Genomic DNA, 21,766 nt, shown 5'->3' with positions numbered 1-21,766 from the left:
ATAACAAGTGTAAATTAAAAATTTAAAACCCCCGACAAGTGAAGGTTACAAAAGAGTAAAGGTAAAAAAAGTAGAGTTAGGGAGTGAAGGTAGAAAAGAGTTGATAACCTATAAAGGGCTAAACCGATTTTCTTGGATTATAGCTAAGAAATTAAAATCGGTTCATTAGTTTAGGAGCTACAATGCCACAGATAGATACACACGACAAACTTATAACACCCCTCTTTTTGGGTAGGGGTTAAAAAACCCCGCACTAGGTAGAGAGAGGTATCAAACGAGTCGCAGGGAGCCTCGGTGTCCAGCTGTGGACGTGTACCTAACGTCATCATTATCAACCGATAATGATGACGTTATGATATTCTTATCAGACTTTTATCGTGTCAAGCTCGAATGCAAAGCTATCCTCAGTCACAGTCCGGTAAACAAGCAGGGGTCAGTGTTAAGTCGCAAAACAAGCCGATAATGATACCGGAGCGAGTCAACTAGTATTTAATGTTGAAGTCGAGCGATTATTATCATTTTCACCGGTGTCCAGGCCGATTTAACATACGTATTCCCATACAAAAAAAAATCTTTTTAGTGGCATTTGAAGACTGTGTAGTGGTATTTTTTTTTATAGGGAAATTCGGTAAGTAGGTACACTTATTACATACAATTTGCGATTCCGGTTTTGGACGAACTTGCAAAGTTTATTTAATTATTTTGCATTGTTTTTCCCACATCGATAAGACGATAATATATTATTATATTATTCATTTTCATCTTGTAGATATTAATTGATATATTTTAGGTATTACGAATATGGCGAAGTTCTTCTGATTTAAAACAGCTCACAGTTTTCGCTGCAATCAATCTGCCGCGGTATAGATAAAGTTTACTCGCATAAAAGCTTTTTGATTTCGACCACGAGAGAGATACAAATGGCTACAACAAACATTTTCATTTGTTCACCATACCTTAATAAATAACAAACCACAAAGCTACGCAAACTATGAGTGGAAACCCGCTTTCCATTACAGCTTTTCAACTCGACCGTCACAATTCAAAAGTAGCTTATAAAACCGCGTAATAACAAAATCGATAAACTGATTACGGTAACACGAACATTCTGTGGAGGGCAAGGGTTGAGCAGGTGGGGGAACAACGCCGCTGTATCGTGATGCAGTGCAATTATTGCCGCACGGGGAAATAGTCCAAGGACGATTCGTATTTATATGTACACAGTAACACAATAAGGTGCAGCAATTTGTGCCCATTGAGTTATAAATTACTAGCTTAAGCCTGCGAGTTCGGCCGCGTAAACTACGTAAACAAACTCTGATTACTTCCTCAGGTTTTGAATTTTCAAAAATCCTTTCTTAGCGTCATAATCCGCATGCCAAACAACCCGATTCGTTCAGTAGTTTGAGCTGTGCGTTGTTAGAACAGTCAGTATGTAAGTCAGATAGCTCACTGAGCTCGCGATTTCGCCCACGTAGATTTAGGTATTATTTTAAAATTCCTCTTTAATTATCCATGATTAAAAAAATACCTTTATCTACTCGTTACTCTGTTACCGTCACTATGTCTGTCCGTCTGAGGGATGCATGAATAAAATAATGCCTTTTTGCGTCAAGAAATAGCCTATTTCCATCCCAATAACGTATCCGCGAGCTATCCTATTACCTTTCGTCAAAATCGATTGATTATTATTATTGGATGGATCGATTAATGCTGTTTTGAGAGACGTCAGCATCACCATCCCAACTTTTTTGAAAACTACTCACGTACCTACTACCTAGAGCATATTGTCACCTCTAACTTTGTGACTAATTACAGCACGAACGCAAATTGCCATAGTTGAAAGCAGGTTGGAAGCATCGTCTTGACAAAATTCTTTTAACAATTTTCTCGTTGAACGAACAAAGTTTCATTCGGGGTAAAGTAATTCTGTGAGCAGCGATGTTGTTGCATTTAAATAGCATTTGCGAGTCCAGGATTTCACAATGAGATCCCGAATAAGATTTACGCCAATCTACGTCCACGTGCAATTTGTGTCCACAAGATTTTCATAGTCGGTCACGTTTGCCCAAAAGCGGAATAAGGTTTGTAGAGTTAAGACTTTTACAATTATTTCTTAGTTACGTATACACATATTTTAACAATACTTAGAAAAAAAATGTATTTACGCTGAGAAAAACTTATCACTAAAAATTTATATTTTTTCTTTTCAATTATCCAAGCTAAGTAGGTATTTTAGATTACGTACTGGGCAATCAAAAAAATTTACAGTTCTCACAAACTTGGTATCTAGTTGGCTCTTTGAGAAGCTAGGTAAACTACAGTTAGGGCAAGCACGCACTGCAAATTTTCACCGCGCTATTTTCCCGCATAATTCTGTGACATATGGAAATTGTATGAAGCCGCAAGCACTCGCTAGAAAAATACGCGCAACGTTCTTGCAATGTCAAATCAAAAACATTTTTGAATGGGCGTAATTATTCCAAGAAAAACATTACTTATGTAATTTAAAATCATAAATAGGTACCTAGTACATTTGGCATACCTACAATTCATAACAAAAATATACCAGCGTAAATTGGACTGTTACCAAGGCAAAACTGTGCACTATACGATAATAGTTATTGTTTATGGTTTTTGAGATAGCTAACTCGGTAGTCGGTATATCACCAGTTGTGTACCGCCTATTCAGTACAAACACTACTATGTATAGTTTGTCACAGGCAAATAGTAGAATTTCACCGTTCATAAACGGCATCCGCATTTATCCAACGCTCGTTAGATTGTAAAATGCCGAAAATTGCTTTCGGCAAACTGTAGGTACATTAGGCCCAATACGAAATTTGGATTCTGCTTACCCTGTCTCCATGCTTTCCATGAATGAACCGTAGTTTTGTCTGTCCCCGCCCTTACCAAAAAGTAAGGCGTCGCCTAATAAAACGCGATTACGCGCGAATTGACGATGCGAGCGGTCGCGGGTTCCGTTTCGCTTCGCAGTTTGCGCATGGCATTGGCGAAGCATGGACGTCAGAAACGCCCAGTTTTTACGCTTTGGAAATATAAGGATGACCTATTCTGCGGGTCTTGACAGCAATAAAAAATCCAGTTTAAATCTTTATAGTGACATGAGAAATAATGAATCGATTGATTTGTCCTAGGTGATGCACCGAGGATGAGTCGCCGCGCGCGGCCGTGACATGGGAGCGCAGGCATGGGCTGGCGCGCCGAGCAAACGCCGCACATCGCCGCCGGCCTGCTCCTCTTGCTGCTAGCCAACTTGCCGGGTACATTATACTTGATACTTCTTAAACTGAGGGCCGGCGTGACATGGGAGCGCAGGCATGGGCTGGCGCGCCGAGCAAACGCCGCACATCGCCGCCGGCCTGCTCCTCTTGCTGCTAGCCAACTTGCCGGGTACATTATACTTGATACTTCCTAAACTGAGGGCCGGCGTGACATGGGAGCGCAGGCATGGGCTGGCGCGCCGAGCAAACGCCGCACATCGCCGCCGGCCTGCTCCTCTTGCTGCTAGCCAACTTGCCGGGTACATTATACTTGATACTTCCTAAACTGAGGGCCGGCGTGACATGGGAGCGCAGGCATGGGCTGGCGCGCCGAGCAAACGCCGCACATCGCCGCCGGCCTGCTCCTCTTGCTGCTAGCTAACTTGCCGGGTACATTATACTTGATACTTCCTAAACTGAGGGCCGGCGTGACATGGGAGCGCAGGCATGGGCTGGCGCGCCGAGCAAACGCCGCACATCGCCGCCGGCCTGCTCCTCTTGCTGCTAGCCAACTTGCCGGGTACATTCTACTTGATACTTCCTAAACTGAGGGCCGGCGTGACATGGGAGCGCAGGCATGGGCTGGCGCGCCGAGCAAACGCCGCACATCGCCGCCGGCCTGCTCCTCTTGCTGCTAGCCAACTTGCCGGGTACATTCTACTTGATACTTCCTAAACTGAGGGCCGGCGTGACATGGGAGCGCAGGCATGGGCTGGCGCGCCGAGCAAACGCCGCACATCGCCGCCGGCCTGCTCCTCTTGCTGCTAGCCAACTTGCTGGGTAGGTACGTTCTACTTGATACTTCCTAAACTGAAAGCCAGCGTGACACGAGAGTGCAGGCATGGTCTGACGCGCCTAGCAAATAGCAATCACCCAAGAGGCGAAAATCGCCACACTAGCATTTTTTAATGATTATTGCAGATTAACAATTGGGTTTCATATTGTTAATAGGAATGTTATTCGTTGTTTCCCATTAACTTTCTTAACAATTACTCAGGAAGGTCTATTTCAGTCGTAGAGTAGGGCTAATTGTTATCCCGTACCTACTTCAATCAACACACGTCCAATCTAACTAACAATAAGTGATTGGACTAGTGTGGAGCGTAATCCAGCATTGTATGCTGCACCTGAATAGTACATAATATTCTGTAGGTTTTAGGTACAATGCATACAATCTACACGCTTCCGAGAATAGAATCTATTGTTGTTACATGCAAAGGTCGTTAATAACAATGTCAAATTAATTACCTATTTTTAGGCCACTAAGTAGATAGGTAGGTACATAATAATATTATAATATCAAATCTGTGTGAGAGTAAATAAAATTGTATCACAAAGAGGGTGAATACCGTAGGTACTACCTAATTAGATATAGGTAGGTACGTAGATAGATATATTTACACCACGCTTTCGTAGCGAAAAAAATGTGTTTCAATTTTCAAAGCAAGATAACTATACCAAGTGGGGTTTAATATGAAAGGACTTCACATGTACATTCTAAAACAGATTTTTGTTTATTTTTATGCGTAATAGTTTTTGATTTATCGTGCAAAACCCTCGGTGCGCGAGTCTGATTCGCAATTGGCCGGTTTTTTAAGCAATTGTTACTCGGCAACATTTATGAGTCGATCTGTAGCAATAAGTGGAGCAATTATTTCGCATAACATTGCTGACATTTTCAGATATTGATGGGTATTGCAGTAAATTGCTTCATGTCGTCGTGACGTCATAATTGACTGAATTTCCTGGAATTCAAGGTAGTGATGTCTCCTTAAGTTCCATGCGGAAAAGGACACCTACCATTACTTTTAGACCTGTCAATTTCATTCAGTTATTGTGTACAATAGAATTAGCACCACTGATGCCTTTAGAGACACGTTATGATGGAAAAGGCAAGCGAATCGTCCGAATTACAATAAAGCACTCTTGTTGCAGTAACTTGCCACCAAGACCACCAAGATGCTGTTCACATCACAGCGATCCTCGGAGAGAGCGTCGTGTTCAACTGCCAAGTGGACTTCCCCGAGGACATCCCCGTGCCGTACGTCTTACAGTGGGAGAAGAAGGTAGGCGAAACGGTACGACGGCCAACACTCCACTCTTACAATACAACGCTGCTCATCTATCGTGTGTGTGTTTCTGTTCAGTAAGGTCGGCTCGTCCCCGCGACGCGCCCGCAGAATGTAAAGTATTATCTCGTGCTTGTGTCGGATCCGACACTGTCTTGTCGTGCTAGAGGTCGCGGGCGCCGCGGGCCGGGGTCGCCCGCCGCCCCCGCCCCGCGACCGCCCCGCGCACGCCTTTTATGTAACTGCCTCTTCAGCGTATTGCCTCTTACTGTTAACTGTACAGCAGCGTTGCCAGACACGTCGTACGCATACATTATCTACAGGCACAGGCTACACTTCATTCGCCGTTATCTACATAGGTATGTAATCCCGCGTTTGCTCACTGTCCACCAATGAAACCAATAAAGTAAAGCACATAGGTACTCGTATTCTCTGATAAACAATAATTGATATATGCAAAGGTTTTATTGGAAATATTTATTATAAAATCTAATAATATATATCTTTGTTGGATTATTATACTTAATTCTAATTCAAACCGCTAAGATATGAAATGCCCTTCCAGCATCAGCTTACCCTTCCACTTTGCTCTTGATATGGAAGGTACTTCAGGTACCTTCCATATCAAGAGCATAGTATAGGTACAATAAGCATCGTCCAGCGCGCTGCATCATCACTTGCCCGCAGTTCTGATTGCAACCAAGTGCTTGTTTAAAAATTGAAAAAAAAAAACTTACCAAACTTAAGATAAATCTCAGCTCAGTAGCTAAATTTATGAGTTTCACATACAAATATGACATATTTAATTTGCAAAATGCTAAAAGTTCTCCAAAGATTCTGTAGGTACATTACTTTACGAGAATACCATCAATATAATATAAATACATAATACATCTGGCAACGCTGCTGTCGTAACGCGCCCGTCGTCGCCCACCGACCGGCCGACAACACCACAGTGACAAAGGCCTTCAAAGCGAGTCCGAGAGAGCAGCAGACCTCCGTTAGATAGCGAACAAACACATACACAACCACATCTTATACGATTACAATACTGTTTTAGTGTCCGACTGAAACACGGTTAATTACCAAACCAGATTTTCGGTTTCAGTCTCTTATCGACCGAAACCGAAACATCGTTGCATTTTCTCAGTTTTAGATTCTTAACCCCGTTCTACCTTTCACGCATGAAAATGAAAATAGCTCTAACTGAAATATGTTATGAAATTTAAAAGTAAGAAATTAATTCAAAAATGATAAATAACTTTAGCCTAACCGTAGAGTCCGACAATACGCGGTAGGTATTTCAGTTTTCACGAATGTAGTTACGGCTTCGTCGGCTGGCAGCCGTAACTATAAACCCTACACCTTAGTACGAAACCGACCGAGACCGATACAAAACCGGAACTTCGGTCGGACACTACTTATTTTACGATGTTAAACTAAATTTTGTTTTGGGTGCACCAGTATAATTTATCTCTGTAGGCTTAGCACGAGTTTGCACATCTCGTCAACGTTGATAGGTTTCGAGTTTTAAAACACTTAAATTGTCAGAATTAAACGAACTTCTAAGGTTCATTTTTTAAAGTCGCTCGGGACAATACTACTGCTGTGGAGCGGATTTATAGACGAACTCAAACCTCAAAACTAGTAATAGCTAGTAAAACTAGTAGGTCTTATTTACTCTAACGTGCAAACTGTGAAACAAACTCCCTTCAGTGGTGTTCACACTAGATTTCAACATGGGGTTATTCAAGGGGAGATTAGTAAATTCCTGAAAATCCGGCAATGCATTAGCAGTTTCTCTTTGGCTGCAAATGGTTATGGGCGACGGTAATCACATCAGGTGACCCGCCTGCTTGTTTGCTGGTAATTTTTAATTAAATAAAAGAAGCGTTAGCGTTAGAGTTAATTGTAAATGCTACTTTTGCACACCATTATAATGGTACATACATACCCTGTGATCTCATACCTTTTGTACCACTTATTGTAAAACGTGTATTACAATGAATAAATTATTTATTTGGAGTGTTTGGAGACTCGAAATCATCAACGTTGGCGAGCTGTGCAAACTCTTACTAAGCCTATTGATAGTAAGACGAGCACGTTGTAGCTTACCGCACACGGCTCACTCGCGGCACCGCACCCCTCGCGCACTGGCGGCGGTTCTGTCTGTTTCTCTCTTCCTGTGGCTGTGGGATTCGCCCACTTCTATGCGCAAAACTTAGATTCATGTAAAAACAACATTTTAATAATGAAAATATAACGTATTTAATGCATGTTGTAGAACATACATTTTTGATTTTATACGCCATATGTAGTTAAATGCATTTTTTTTTTTCATAAACTAATAATATGTTTAATTAAACGTATTAAACAGTGAAATTAGGGCATCATTTTATATTGTCATGATTTATTATTTTAGTGCACACCATTGCATGCCTTTGTACGAGTATATTCTGTTGTAGTTATTGTCTTGTACAAGTATAATACATTCTTGTTACAAGAAAACTCAGATGTATGCAAATCGTTGTTCTGGCATATCGTAGTGTAGGTACCACGTATATATACATTGTGTGTATGTCGAGTCTAAGTATGTAGTTAGCGAACTGCAATCGCTAGGAAGTCGTTACAGCTTCGCGCCAGCATAATGGCAGATATTAACATATTTAATGACTGTAGGGACAGGACATCCCGATCTACATCTGGTATGAGAGCTACCCGACCCACAGTGGCGAGGGCTACGAAGGCAGGGTGTCCCGGGTGGCCCCCGACTCGCCCTACGGCGCCGCCAGCCTTAACCTCACCAATATCAGAGAGTCGGATCAGGTACGTTATATACTCTATTTTGGTGGGTACAATAGGTTTCACCAACCAACCAACCCAACTGCAACTATGCAGTCTGCTTGCTATCCAAAGAGAAGAAGAATAAAAACCCTCAATAGCTCAACGGTTGAGGAACGGACTGAATTCCGAAATGACGGCGGTTCAAACCCCGCCCGTTGCACTATTGTCGTACCTATTCCTAGCACAAGCCTTCCGCTTAGTTACCGGAGAAAGGGGAATATTATTGATAACATGGCTAATATTCTTTACAAAAAATATGTAGTCCATCTGGCATCTACATAGATTCTAAGGTCTGCATGAATCTGGACTGTAGACAGTCTGCCAGTTTTTACTTATTTAGAGAAAAAGAAATACATTTAAAAGTGTTCCCAAAATGTTTTTGGCAGGGTTGGTACGAGTGCAAAGTGGTGTTTCTCAACCGGTCTCCGAATCAGCACAAGAATGGCACTTGGTTCCACCTCGACGTGCACGCGCCGCCACGCTTCTCCATCACACCGGAAGAGATTATATACGTCAATTTAGGTTTTTATTCTATCTGTATTATTAACTAATTTAAATTAAATAGATATAAAAATATCATCTAAACCACCATAACGAGGCAAGGTGCCCAAAAGGCTGGATGCGTTACCTTGTTGAATCGCCAGACTACTATGTTGACTGAGGTAGCTGCCTCCGGTCACCGTGGACCCACCCATGGTTTCCACCCCAAATGGCAGAAATAACGAATATCGTTTATATTATAATTACTTCATATTAAAGTGTTTTAACCTACACTTGAGGGAAATTCCAAAACATATCAAAAATTGAGGAACCGGCTGGGATTGAAACTGCATCGCTCTGGCTATCGCGGCCGTAGAGTGCCTTTATAGTCATTTGGACCAGGGTTCTTTCAAAGCCGATGCCGGGATTTTCGATATGTATTTTTTAACAACCTAAGCGACTGGCAGTGACCGGTAGCTAGAGGAATGGAGGTTCAATCCCTGCCGGTTCCACAATTAATCATATTATGTGATAGTAAATTATTAACGTTTGAAGCAACAAAATTTTCAAAGCTAGTTAGTGGCCACTTAACCATTGAGGACATGAGCATCCCTTTCAATTTACAATCAAAACTGTAGGTATGATACACCTAGGTATTTGTATTATTTGTAACTCAGAGGACATTTTAACTAAAAGCAACGATATAATTATTATCTGTTATGATGCTCATCTTAATACAAATTACCAAAGTTTCGAGACAATGTAGTTAAGCGAGACCAGACTAATAGTTCCCCCGGACATAAATAGGTACACTATGATAGTCTTTTAGGTAGGGCGTGCAGTAGTAAACTGGCCCTTAAGCTCCTAAAGAAATGAACAATCAGATCTTTAGGATCCAGACACCTTGACGAAATGAATGTCTCAAGTACATAATTTTCCCAAATGACAAATAGGTAGAACAAAGAAAAATTCGTAGCCGTATCCAGCATCCACGCAACGAAAGATTCTTATAATATGTACATGCCTACTACTTGCATTTCTGTAAATATTCTACTTCGAATTATTTTATAGAGTAACATACCTAAACGAATTTTTTTATTGAGATTGAATTTCAGTATCGTTTGTCCTTCACCACGATCTCGTGTGTTGGTTAAATAATTGTGAAATGATGCAACAACAAAAAAGTAATACATAACAATTTTCTATGTACACGACCTTTTACTACATCTAGATCTTTTGCATGATAAATTTAGAAAAAGCTACGATGTCACAACATGGCAAAAACTTACTCCCTTTGTTAGTTCGGACGCATTATACCCACATTGCACTTTCAACAGGCGATGCCATTATTCTTAACTGTCAAGCGGAGGGTACGCCGACACCAGAGATTCTGTGGTACAAAGACGCAAACCCAGTGGAACCGTCGGGTACCGTGGGCATTTTCAACGACGGCACAGAACTACGAATAAGCAATATCCGACACGAGGACATCGGCGACTACACGTGTATAGCGAGGAATGGTGAGGGGCAAGTGTCACATACAGCGCGCGTCATCATCGCTGGAGGAGCTGTTATAACCGTTAGTTATTATCTGTCTTATTATTAGATATCAATCAATCAACCTTAGGCCTAGGCCTTCCCAAGAGGTGTAACTAATTTATTAAACTGGGCCCTTTCAAGTAAACATTTTTATATAAACCTGTGAGGATGATACTGCCATGGGCGCAATTAAAATGCCATAAGCTTACGTTATAGTATTAGTTTACAAATTGCGAAAAACCAAATTAAATTTGAATTTCGTGGGCAGACCCGTCTCATGCCTCGTAAGTCGACCTAAGCCCGGCTAGTCTCAACCGCGACGCTCATCGAGCTGAATCCCTATGAAAAAGGGTCCCGGATGGATTCAAAATTAGTCGGGCTTACGTCGACTAAATACGTAGTAAATATAGCCGTAACAATCCACACCTACTTATAATTTTGTTCACTTCAAATTTTTTTGCAGACTATTACATTCTGTATTGTTTTCAGATGCCACCGACGAACCAAACAAAGCTTGAAGGAGAGAAGGTTCAGTTTTCATGCGAAGCTAAGGCGTTACCTGGCAATGTGACCGTGAAGTGGTTCCGTGAAGGTGCTCCGGTGGCCGAGGTCGCGGCGCTGGAGACCAGGGTGACAATCCGGAGAGACGGAGCCCTGGTCATAAACCCGGTGGCCGCGGACGACTCTGGACAGTATCTGTGCGAGGTGTCCAACGGCATTGGTGACCCGCAAAGTGCATCTGCTTATTTGAATGTTGAATGTGAGATCTTGCCTTGTCATATATTCTACCTTTATAACAGACAGTTTTGTTAGTCTTCTCGTTTGCTTTTAGCGTTTCATTTGCATTCTCACAACTTTTTGTTCAAAATGAGAATGACATTGTCAAGTGCGAGTCGGGCTTACACACGAAGGCTTCCGCACCATCGTACAAGAAATAACACCTTTTTTTTTCATCGCAGTTTTTAGTGCTTGTTGTTATAGCGGTAATGGAAATAGACATTCTGTGAAAATTTCAAATCTCTACCTATTACGGTTAGGTACAGCCCGCTGACAGACAGACGGACGGATAGCGGAGGCTGAGTAGGTAATTCGGTCCCGTTGGCACCTTTTGGCTACGGAACTCTAAAAGTTAACTTAAATCAAGTCGTCTACCAAATCATTTAAACTTGCTTTTAAACGTGAATAGAATAGAAGCCGTCATCTAAAACCAAATTATTTTTCAGATCCCGCGAAAGTGACTTTTACGCCAACAGTACAATACCTACCGTTCCGCTTGGCAGGCGTAGTACAATGTTACATAAAGGCCAACCCACCTCTCCAATATGTTACGTGGACGAAGGATAAAAGACTGCTAGAACCCTACCAAACAAAAGACATAGTTATCATGAACAACGGTTCGCTGCTTTTTACACGCGTCAATCAGAACCATCAGGGTCGTTATACGTGCACTCCATACAACGCTCAAGGCACGCAAGGATCCTCAGGTGAATTAAGAAACCATGATCAACCCATCGCCAGCCTATTACTGCGAACAGGTCTCCTCTACTTTGGTCTAGGTCTGGAGTAAGAAGGATTCAGGCCATAATTCGCCGAGCAGGCCAAAAGTGCAGATTGGCAGCTTCACACATTTTTCATTTCATTTATTTGCATAGATTGAGAAGTACAGTAGATGTTAAAACATTATGGAAAACTCTCAAGAATGCAGGTTTCCTCACGATGTTTTCCTTCACTGTTAAAGCAAATTATACTATGCTTATAACTCCAAAAAGTTACAACTGCATGCCCGGGATCGAACCCCCGACTTCCTGAATAGGACGTGGACGTCTTAACCACTGAGCTATCACGTTACTATGTCACGAGTTAAGAAATGCATTATTCAATTATTGCAATATTCAATTATTCAATTATGTAAGCATTTTTAGAACTGAATAATTTACATATGAAAATGCTTTTAGGTCCGATGGAAGTGTTAGTTCGGAAACCACCAGTGTTCACGGTAGAGCCAGAGCCTTTGTATCAGAGAAAAGTAAGTAATCATAAAGAAAACAACCACAGTTTTGCTAAAATGAATAAGTAGGGCAAAATATACTTTAAGTATTATTAGAGCCGGTGAATCTTTGAACTTTCAACTACAAAATTTCATTGAGTTTGATCGGTTAGTGTTCAAATGAGGGTCTCATTTGAATACTAACTGCTTTTGATGAAAATTGCTGAGGAGCGCGCTAGGGTTTCTTTCGGTAGTTACTTCTCCTGATTGGGACAGACAGCTACCTTTGAAATATTGACGGAACAAATGACTAATATGTATAAACTCATGATAAATGTAATAAGGGATGACGAAGGTACTTACCTATCCTTAGGTGGGCGAGTCGGTGGAGATGCATTGCGAGGCGCAAGAGGCGGAGGGCACGCAGCGGCCGAGCGTAGTGTGGCGTCGCCGAGACGGTCTCCCGCTGCAGAAGAGTCGCGTGCGAGCGCTCGGAGGCAACATCACCATCGACACGCTGCGACGACAGGACTTTGGGATATACCAGTGCGTCGCATCCAACGAGGCGAGTTCAAGTTATAAAGATTAGATCAATTTTAAAATCCATCTTTTTAGGGTTCCGTACCTCAAAAGGAAAAATGGAACCCTTATAGCCTTTGTTGTCTGTCTGTCCGTCCGTCCGTTCGTGTCTGTCAAGAAAACCTATAGGGTACTTCCCGTTGACCTAGAATGATGAAAGGCAGGTAGGTAGGTCTTATAGCAGGTAGGAATAATGACGCCAACGTTTTATGCGTGTAGATGGAATATTGACGACATAAGGATAGAAACTCTATTGAGATAGAAAGGACACACTGTTTACTTATATATTTTCAAAGCCCTTCTAACCGATTTTGACATTTGGTACAGGGTAGCTTACATCCCGGGAACGGACATAGGCATTATTTGCATCTAAAACAATGTGTAAATATGCATGCAATACAATCGTCAACAAAGTAAAACGTCTGCGCTAATTTAATTTTATCGTTACAATTAAACTAGGTGGCAACAATAGTAGCAGACACGCAGCTGGTGATCGAGGGCACGCAGCCGCACGCGCCCTACAACGTGTCGGGCACGGCGACCGAGTTCCAGGTATGCATCTACAATATTATACTAGGGATTACTTGAATTATTTATCCGTAATACCTACTAAAGCAAAATCTACTTATCGCTATCCCACTTCGGCTGCCGAGCGAGAGCGAGACCCGGGTCCAATCTCTCGCTCTAATTTGAAGATCACTCGGGAAAACAAGGAATGAAAATCAATCTTAAACTGCAATTCAAAGTACAAAGGTTAAATATATGACAATATTTACTTTAAATAACTATCTGAGTAAAATTTAATTTTCGTCGAACAAAATAAATAAATAAAAGCGTCATAGCAACTGATAGCGACGGTTCTTGATAAAGCGACGCCGAAAAGTATTCTCAATACAATATCTATGTCTCAAAAGTTATTAGATGATATTGTTAACTCAATTTATGATTTTTAACTGACATTTATTTATTTACTATTTTATGGTACACCCACAGCATGTTCACAAAACACTTAAAAATACAGTAGGTATAGTCTTATTCGGTGTGACACACCACTTACGACCCATACACAATTAGTTTTGTAGGGCAAAAAATGTAATAGGTATACATGTTGTCCTTGTTTTTCCCGCGAGGTCTTCATTTGTTAGTCGAAGTGGAATAGCGATAAGTAAGATTGGAAGTGAACTCTCCATTGCTTCTGCTTCATGGTTCCAGGTGACGCTGCGCTGGCAGCCCGGCTACGCGGGCGGGCCTGACTACAAGCAGGACTACACCATCTGGTACCGCGAGGCCGGCTTCTCGGAGTGGACCAAGGTTCCCGTCACGCCTTCTGGTGCTACTTCTGTGAGTAGTAACAAGATACAGTTCAAACAATAAAAGCCGACTATTCCTCTTGTAATGTCCAAGAAACAGAAACACGAAACAGGTGGGGTGGTAAAATTGACTTGCTCTCAGTTAAGCGAGCGTTACGGCTGTGACCGGAGTGTTCTGTTTCGTTGGTAATAGATAATGTTTATTGGGGCTTTTTACTGTATTTGTTGTTGTTTATGGTAACGGGTTGGGGCGTAATGTCAAAGGACCGGAAAACTCCTCCATCCATACCGGCCGTTCATACTAAATGACAGATTTTCTCACATTTTATGCTAATTTGGAAAGTCAAACACTCTGTGCGAAACAAAGGCGTGATGTTTTTACTTACGTATGTCTTGCCCTTTCCAGATAAGTTTTTTTCTGTTTTTTATTTCAATACCTGCTTACCAAAATAAAACTTTTCTTGTTCTAGGTCACAATAAACCGTTTACAACCGGGGACCACCTACGAGTTTCAAGTCAACAGTAAAAACACTATCGGAGAGGGAATGATGAGTAAAGCGATTACAATAAGAACTCTCGGTGGGTTTCTCATTCTACTCGACTTCCTACGCCATTTTATGTAATATTTAGGTTAAAAAAAAATATTGTGCTTGTATTGTACATAATCTCTAAATTAAACTCAATTGACAGGTCTAGGTCTAGTGAGGTCTAGTGCTATTATTTTCTTCAGAGAGCATTGTGAAAGGGATAGCAATACAATTAAACCTGCCATTTTAATTTAGTTTAGTGACTGTGTACAGCAAAATTAACACACTATTTTTATAAAGATATAGGAAAATAAAAGAAATGTTTCTTTTTATGATATTTTGATATAATTCTTGGTGTAGTAACATTTTAGTTTGTACTAACACTACTAACATTTTGTAGACGTAGGAGCGAAACCAAAGGCGGCTCCCACGGCTCCGGGTCCAGTCGATGAAAAAGTCTTTCAGAACGCACCTGAAGGCTCTGGTACTAACCTAACTAACTAATCTACTAACGTTTTTTATCTATCTCGTCTCATAGAGTTAGTTTCTAGATTATATGTAGAGTACGCGACAGGTCAACATGGCAATGAGGTACGAGCTGGGGAGACACACACCCCCCGCACACCTGCACGTCACTATCTCGCACGGGTTAGTGCGGGGGCTGTGAGGATGTGCGGGGCGTCCCTACCCTGATTGTCATGTTGATCTGTCGCGAACTATATGTACCTATCTTTCGAATAACCGAAATTAATAATAAATAATCAATCTATCTGTTATCTGTCGATAAGTCAAATATAAACTTAAGCTGCGTACAGACTGATGCAATGTAACATTACAAGTTCCCATATGCGTACGTCAATGCGTACGAACCATGCCTTTGTTACGCACGATTTGTGCGTATATCTATCTATTCTCTGGGTTCTTGCTTGCATATTACTTATGCACCAATCTATACGCGGCATTAGATATTTTATAGCGTGGACTGATTGTCGTGAGCAAGTGCATTTTGTTGGATAGTTATTTTATATTGTGTGTCAATAAAGATTTTATTTATTTACTTATTTATTTAAAACTAATGCGCTTACCTACCAAAAATATTATGTTTGTCTGTGACACCACCCAGAATGCTTGTACTTGTACAGTATTGCCAAATGTCCTGTAACATTCGCGCAAATGCACATACAACGCAAACGTCACTCGGATGTAATATCTGAAAATCTTTCATAGTGTGTAGTCTACATTGTAGAGAAAAACTATGTGCGAAATTTCAAGTTTCTAGGTTAATCGGTTTAATCTGTACCTCTTTGATATGTCATTCAGTCAGTTTATTTATCCTTTTATATGAATACATAGATAAATAATCTAATAAAATAAAAAAGGCTTAACTGACGACTGACTCATTAACACCCATCCCAAACCCTTGGACCTAAAAAGCTGAATTTTTGCACAGAAATCCCCTTTATAATGAGGACAAGGAATATGGCCGGATTTTTCGAAGTTCCCACTTATAGTTAATTACTTATATTTTCACCAACCGAAGCTGCGGGCGGTTGTTAGTGAAAAATAAACAACTGAACTGTTACGACTCGGAGTAGTGCTTTAATGCTTACTTATGATCTGCACGCTACTACTAGTAATAGTACTTACTTGATAATATATAAAGCGCCCCGGGCGCGTGAACGGGATGCTTTGAAAACAAAATGTATTGCACCCTATGGAAAGAACAGGCGCGAACGCGCCACAAGTGTTTTTTTTTTAATTTATAGACGAGCGCTTGGCTGCAATCAGACCTGCAGCAAGTGACGATGCAGTCTAAGATGGAATACGCTTGCTTAGATGATACATATTCACACTTGACTCGAAGGCACCCATATTAAAAATGAATAGGAAAACTGATGCTGGAAGGTCGTTCTATATCCTAGCGTTTCGAACTAGACACGAGGAGGCAAATCACTCTGTAGTGTAGACTGTAGTGTATCTACGTGTCCGTGGAATTTTGACGCTCTGCCATGTCTTGCTTGGTGTTGTATAACATTTCATAGAGTGCCATACATTTTGTCTTCATTTGAAGTCCCTTACACAACTCTCTGGCTGTGCAGGTCCGAAGTCAGGTCCGCCGCGCAACCTGACGGTGACGGAGGTGCACAACGGCTTCCTCATCACGTGGCAGGCGCCGCTGGAGCGCGCGCAGCTGGTGCAGTACTACACCATCAAGTACCGCACCGACGCGCAGTGGAAGACCCTCAACCGGGGCCAGATCCGCCCCGAGGAGACCAGCTATTTGGGTGATAAGCTTCTCATTACTAATATAATAGGGATAATGATGATAAATCAGTGACATTTATATTCTTCCCTTGCTAGATATTTTTAAGTAGCGCAAACGTTTTTTAAGTTCGAATTTTGACTCCAACATCCGTCGATCCTCCGATACTAACTAACCCACTAACATTTCAGTGGGCTGGCCTTGACAACTACGTCGGAACGGAAATATCTGAAAATACGTAGAACTTCTACGCACTGCTACGAACTGTAGACTCTGCAAAAGAGCATAATATTGTCAAGCCAACTCAATATTTTGTAGAGCGCTCTCTATCTCTTCTACTCTCGCGGGTTTTATATCTTCTGTCCTACTTATTACGAGCACGCATTATAAACACCATGTAATATTAATGTAAAATGTCTATAATGTTAAGGTTTATCTATTTAAATTTGTACGTATTGAGTGAAAAAACAGTTTTGAAATGAAATCAAAATTCCTAACCTAAATATTGCTTTTTTCTATTTCAGTTAAGAACCTAGTAGGCGGACGGACATATTACTTTCGTGTGTTGGCCAACTCGGCAACCAGCTACGAGAGTTCCGAGGAGGTGAAGTTCCCGGTGCCAGCGCGAGTGAAGCACAAAGCGATCACGGCCGGAGTGGTGGGCGGCATATTGTTTTTCATTGTTGCCATCATACTGTCTGTTTGCGCGGTGAAGATTTGCAATAAGCGTAAACGACGCAAACAGGAGAAAGGTGAGGATCGCGGGAGAAGCGGCCGCCAGCCCGCTCCCGACGCTCGCGTCACTGACCGAACGTAGAGACTTCTCGGCTAGAAGTGTGAATATAGAGCCGAATAGCGATACCCGAGCTACTTTTAATAGATAGAGCGTGAAAACAGTTTTCTTTCTCTAAACCTGGCCGTGCGTGATAGATGCACGGCGCCCGCAAACACATTGATAGAATAGTCAAAGTCAAAATTATTTATTCAAAGTAGGTACTATTGTACTCCTTTTGATGGTCAGAATTGTTATATTTGTACGATATAGTGGCGGTAATTAATTACGTAAAAAAACCTAAAACTACGAGGGAGGGTTCCATATTTTATATTTCATAATAAAATCAATTTTTGATATCAAAATCAAAAATCATACATTCAATTATATTGGTTAAGTGCAAAATTATCCGCTGTACTAGAAGTTTAACTTATATCACAGTCAATCAGGCTCCGATTCCAATTCACAATTATTGGGAAATAAATTCAGAATAATCAATAGACAAAAAAAATAGTTTATTCCAAAATTATTTCAATAAATTTTATTCAAAAATTAATAGGTTAGAAGTTCAGATAAGCAAATCGGCTATGCAAATTCAAATTCAAATTATTTTTATTCAATTAAACTTTTACAAGTGCTTTTGAATCGTCAAAATAATCTACCACTGGTTCGGAATGCTGTATATCGATATGCTGCTATATGTCGATACCTACATAAAGTTAACATACCAAACTCCAAAGTCAATGTGTTTGCTCAGGCTCTTAGCGAATAGTGAATTCAAAAATTGCCACGCCGTACATCCGGCATACCCACCAAGGCTTACTATTTTGAATGAGAAATCGAAAACTTTTTCACACCTACCAATTGCCATTGACCATATTGTCGGTGACGAAGCAAATCACATCACAATACATAAATTCATTCATTTTTTTCATCATTTGTGCGGTGTGCCGTAGATGATCAAATTCCACAATATTTAAAAGCACTTCGCTGAGACTTTTACGTTTGTCATTACATTTTTTGCCTGAAGTTCAGAAAAATTGACGCATGTTTTGTGTATTTTGTTTTAATTTTATTTAGTACTAATTATGCTTTATTGATGTAGGAAAAATATTGTTATTCTAACGAGTTTTCATTATACTAATTTTGTTTTGGTTGCTTGATTTTGGAGAGTGATTTTATAGTTTGTGTGTATTTATATCTGTATGATATAATTAATATCCTTTTATTTATGAATATAAATTATGTACAAGCAATATAAGTACATAACACATTAATCAATACAATAGATTCAATCTGACGGCTTTGGTTGCTTTGCTATATAGTATCTACTTGAATATAAATTCGTAATCTTATAATCGTATCGTATAATCGTAATTTATTGTAATTTCGTATCAAGAGTACTTCATTCTGCTTTGTATAAAAGGTATTTTTTTTAATAATGTACATAATTCACGCCGTAACTTTTATACTTTTTTATTTTAATCGTCATTAACGAAAAAGGCTTGTCGGAAATTGTTTATTCGAAACAGGAATACCAACAGATGATAGATACTGTTACCTATTAATTTCTTGAAATATTTAACCTTTTCATTAATTGGACCTATTTATCACTGCCAATATGACCTAGTACCTATTTAGTTAGGCATTATTTGCACCTTGAGTATGACATTATATTATGATAACATAAATATATCAATAAAGGATGCAAATACAAAACAGCAGTGCAATGGCTTATTGTGATGACAGATAGACATGACAGATATTCAATATAAACACAATAATCACTAACTAGCTTAGGTATAGTGGCGCAAATCGGGTCCATATAAGCATCATTTTTGCCCGATGCTATCACCGTAACTGTATCATCCTAACTCCTTTCATTCGCCGTATATCAAGTTTCGTATCTCATTCTAGACGCCTTTCAATTTACTCCGTATTATATCATATTCGCGTATCAAATTGTCTAGTTCTGTGTTAGCTATCGAACAAATCGATTCCGTATCTCTTTTGATGATCGGAAAAACCCGATACGCGCGCTGATTAGTCGATCGTGTGTTGCAACTCAACACGACACGGCATAGTGTTTGCAGCTTTTGCCTCAATTTCCGATAAGCTTGGCCTTCAAGTTGACAATATGGTGTGCGTTGTGGGCGCGGTGTGAGTGGTGTTGGTGCGTGCGGGCGGGGCGGGCGCGGCCGCGGGCGGCTGAACGGCTCACTGCACCGCGTTAATCCTCAGAAATTATTCGGTTGCAGCATACAACATGGTAGCCGCGCGACTCACCGACCTTCGCGCCGCAGACAGCACTCAAGTGCCTTTTAAAAAGTGAGTCTCTCACATGCATTACACTACATTTGTATACGTCACTCATAACATTTGTTTAAACTCACAAATCTTCTCTCTTGAGCGTAAATGTAACATTCACCGCCTCTATCTCTTGGCCTACTGCACTATTTTGGTGATTGAATCACAAGTAAACTCAATTAAATTTTCAGCAGTAGCGAGTTCTAGGTACGATATCAAACGCCTGCATGTATGTATGTTATTACTAATTCACGATTTGTTTCACGCTGCATAATTTAGGAAATCAGGTCAGTTCAACTAGATGGAGAACTTTTACAAAACTTATGTTTAATTTATTACTGTTTCCACGAGATGAAAAGTTTTCTTATTTCAACACAGATTTAGAGAAAGCGGAATATCGAGTATAGTGCAGTGTTTGCGATTCACGGCCAACTGGATCTGGCCGGCGACCCGCTGCGGCGACGAGGCGCAGCGCTGGGCGTCGCGCAGCGTGTCCTCCGCCTCCAGCGCGCCCTCGCCGTCGCCCGCGCCCTCCACCTCCGACGACGGCGGCTTCCTGCCGCGCCTGCGCGCGCCGCTGCGCCCCGCCGCCGCGCCCCCGCTGTTCCGCGCCTCGTCGCCGGCGTTCGCCCTCCATTGGCCGCCCTGGCCGCCCTGGCCCGTCTGGGCGCCCGCCTGGACGCCCTGGTCACCCCTTCACATCTCCGACCTCAGTTCGGTACCCTTCCCGAGCTCCGCGGACGGCTCGTTCCCGACGCCCCCGTCGTTCCGGTCGCGGCCGCCGCACATCGCGGTGCTGGACTCGCAGCAGGCGCGCGCGTGCGGCGCCTTCGTGCGCGCCAGGATGCGGCCCGCGCCGCGGCACGGCCGGCCGCGCGCCGCGACCGAGCCGCCGCCGGCGCCACCGCCGCACGAGGCCTCGCCGGAGAGCAGGTCCTCCTCGAGCGGCTTCGGCAGCAAGAACGCGTCCTCGTCGCAGCACAACCGCAGCAGCCGCACCGGCAGCCTGGCGGAGTGGCGGCCGCCGCCCTACCGCCCGCCGCCGCCCGCGCCGCCGCCGCGGCCAGGCTCGGGCGAGGCGGGCGACGCGGGCTCGGTGGACGTGCACTATGAGTGGGACCGCGCCACGCGCACGCCCACGCCGTCCACCCCGGAGCGCACGCGCGCGCGCGCCTCTCGCGACGACGTGGAGGCGCGCGTGCGCGCCATGAAAGAGGAGTTCCTCGAGTTTCGCAAGCGGCAGGCGCTGCGCCGCCGCTCGCCGGAGCCGCTGAGCGCGCCGCCGCCGCTGTCGCCGCTGGCCGCGCTGGCCACGCTGGCTCCGCTGGCGTCTACCGAGACCGTCTGCTGAGCGCCGAACCGAGCTCGTTTATTCGATCCCCACCGAGACCGCGATCGCAAAAATTCGATTACGATTTTAGTAGAAACAAAACTAGTTCTCTACATGATACCTGTTTTTTTGCGGCCTCCCTCGCTCGAATTCATGTGACTGTCCGCTGAAATGAATTATGTACCTAAACGTTCCGCTTGTGGGAAGTTTACGTATCTGGCGCGATGTCGACGTCCATTTTTATTGTACCAAATGATAAAGTTTCGTTTAATCCGAGTCAACGATGGGCTACGGTGATTTGATCCGGATTTCTGTTTTCTATTTTTACGCGAGGAAGTAACTTCCCTACGTTAATTTTGTAAGTCAATTTTTAAAAAGACTAAGAGGTGTAGGTTGTATGTATATTTGTAATTAAGTAGCTGTTTATTTAGGTACACATTAAAAAGTTTTCGACACGCAGGGACCTACGATCGAT

General features: G+C 42.2%; 2 protein-coding genes across 3 annotated transcripts; both read left to right on the top strand.

The window, feature by feature from the left end:
• Positions 1 to 443: 443 nt before the first annotated feature.
• On the top strand, positions 444 to 20,474 carry LOC123869537 (protein turtle). 2 transcript variants are annotated; one of them, XM_045912517.1, is made up of 19 exons: positions 444 to 628; positions 3,159 to 3,284; positions 5,220 to 5,362; positions 8,033 to 8,179; positions 8,584 to 8,719; positions 10,015 to 10,256; positions 10,706 to 10,976; positions 11,440 to 11,700; positions 12,172 to 12,242; positions 12,577 to 12,768; positions 13,242 to 13,334; positions 13,995 to 14,123; positions 14,563 to 14,671; positions 15,020 to 15,103; positions 16,719 to 16,904; positions 17,407 to 17,634; positions 19,896 to 19,982; positions 20,241 to 20,248; positions 20,340 to 20,473. In XM_045912517.1, the coding sequence occupies exons 2-17, from the start codon at positions 3,212 to 3,214 to the stop codon at positions 19,925 to 19,927; spliced, it is 2,397 nt and encodes a 798-aa protein (XP_045768473.1). In that variant the 5' UTR covers positions 444 to 628; positions 3,159 to 3,211; the 3' UTR covers positions 19,928 to 19,982; positions 20,241 to 20,248; positions 20,340 to 20,473. The 2 variants fall into 2 exon arrangements, with proteins under 2 accessions (XP_045768473.1, XP_045768474.1); XM_045912518.1 differs by lacking the exon at positions 20,241 to 20,248 and having other exon boundaries at positions 20,340 to 20,474.
• On the top strand, positions 19,996 to 21,312 carry LOC123869733 (vegetative cell wall protein gp1-like). The gene is made up of 2 exons (XM_045912732.1): positions 19,996 to 20,168; positions 20,340 to 21,312. The coding sequence occupies exons 1-2, from the start codon at positions 19,996 to 19,998 to the stop codon at positions 21,310 to 21,312; spliced, it is 1,146 nt and encodes a 381-aa protein (XP_045768688.1).
• Positions 21,313 to 21,766: the final 454 nt, after the last annotated feature.

Source organism: Maniola jurtina, chromosome 11 (genome assembly GCF_905333055.1).
Source record: "Maniola jurtina chromosome 11, ilManJurt1.1, whole genome shotgun sequence".
In the NCBI taxonomy this organism is placed as follows: domain Eukaryota; kingdom Metazoa; phylum Arthropoda; class Insecta; order Lepidoptera; family Nymphalidae; genus Maniola; species Maniola jurtina.
This window is presented reverse-complemented; position numbering and strand designations above follow the sequence as displayed.

Excerpts from the sequence above, each read along its gene's own strand:
- LOC123869733 (XM_045912732.1), top strand. The coding sequence starts at position 19,996 with ATGCATTACACTACATTTGTATACGTCACTCATAACATTTGTTTAAAC. Across the intron at positions 20,169-20,339 it reads TCAGCAGTAGCGAGTTCTAG|ATTTAGAGAAAGCGGAATAT; the intron begins GTACGATATCAA and ends ATTTCAACACAG.
- LOC123869537 (XM_045912518.1), top strand. The coding sequence starts at position 3,212 with ATGGGCTGGCGCGCCGAGCAAACGCCGCACATCGCCGCCGGCCTGCTC. Across the intron at positions 8,180-8,583 it reads ATATCAGAGAGTCGGATCAG|GGTTGGTACGAGTGCAAAGT; the intron begins GTACGTTATATA and ends TGTTTTTGGCAG. Across the intron at positions 10,977-11,439 it reads TGCTTATTTGAATGTTGAAT|ATCCCGCGAAAGTGACTTTT; the intron begins GTGAGATCTTGC and ends ATTATTTTTCAG.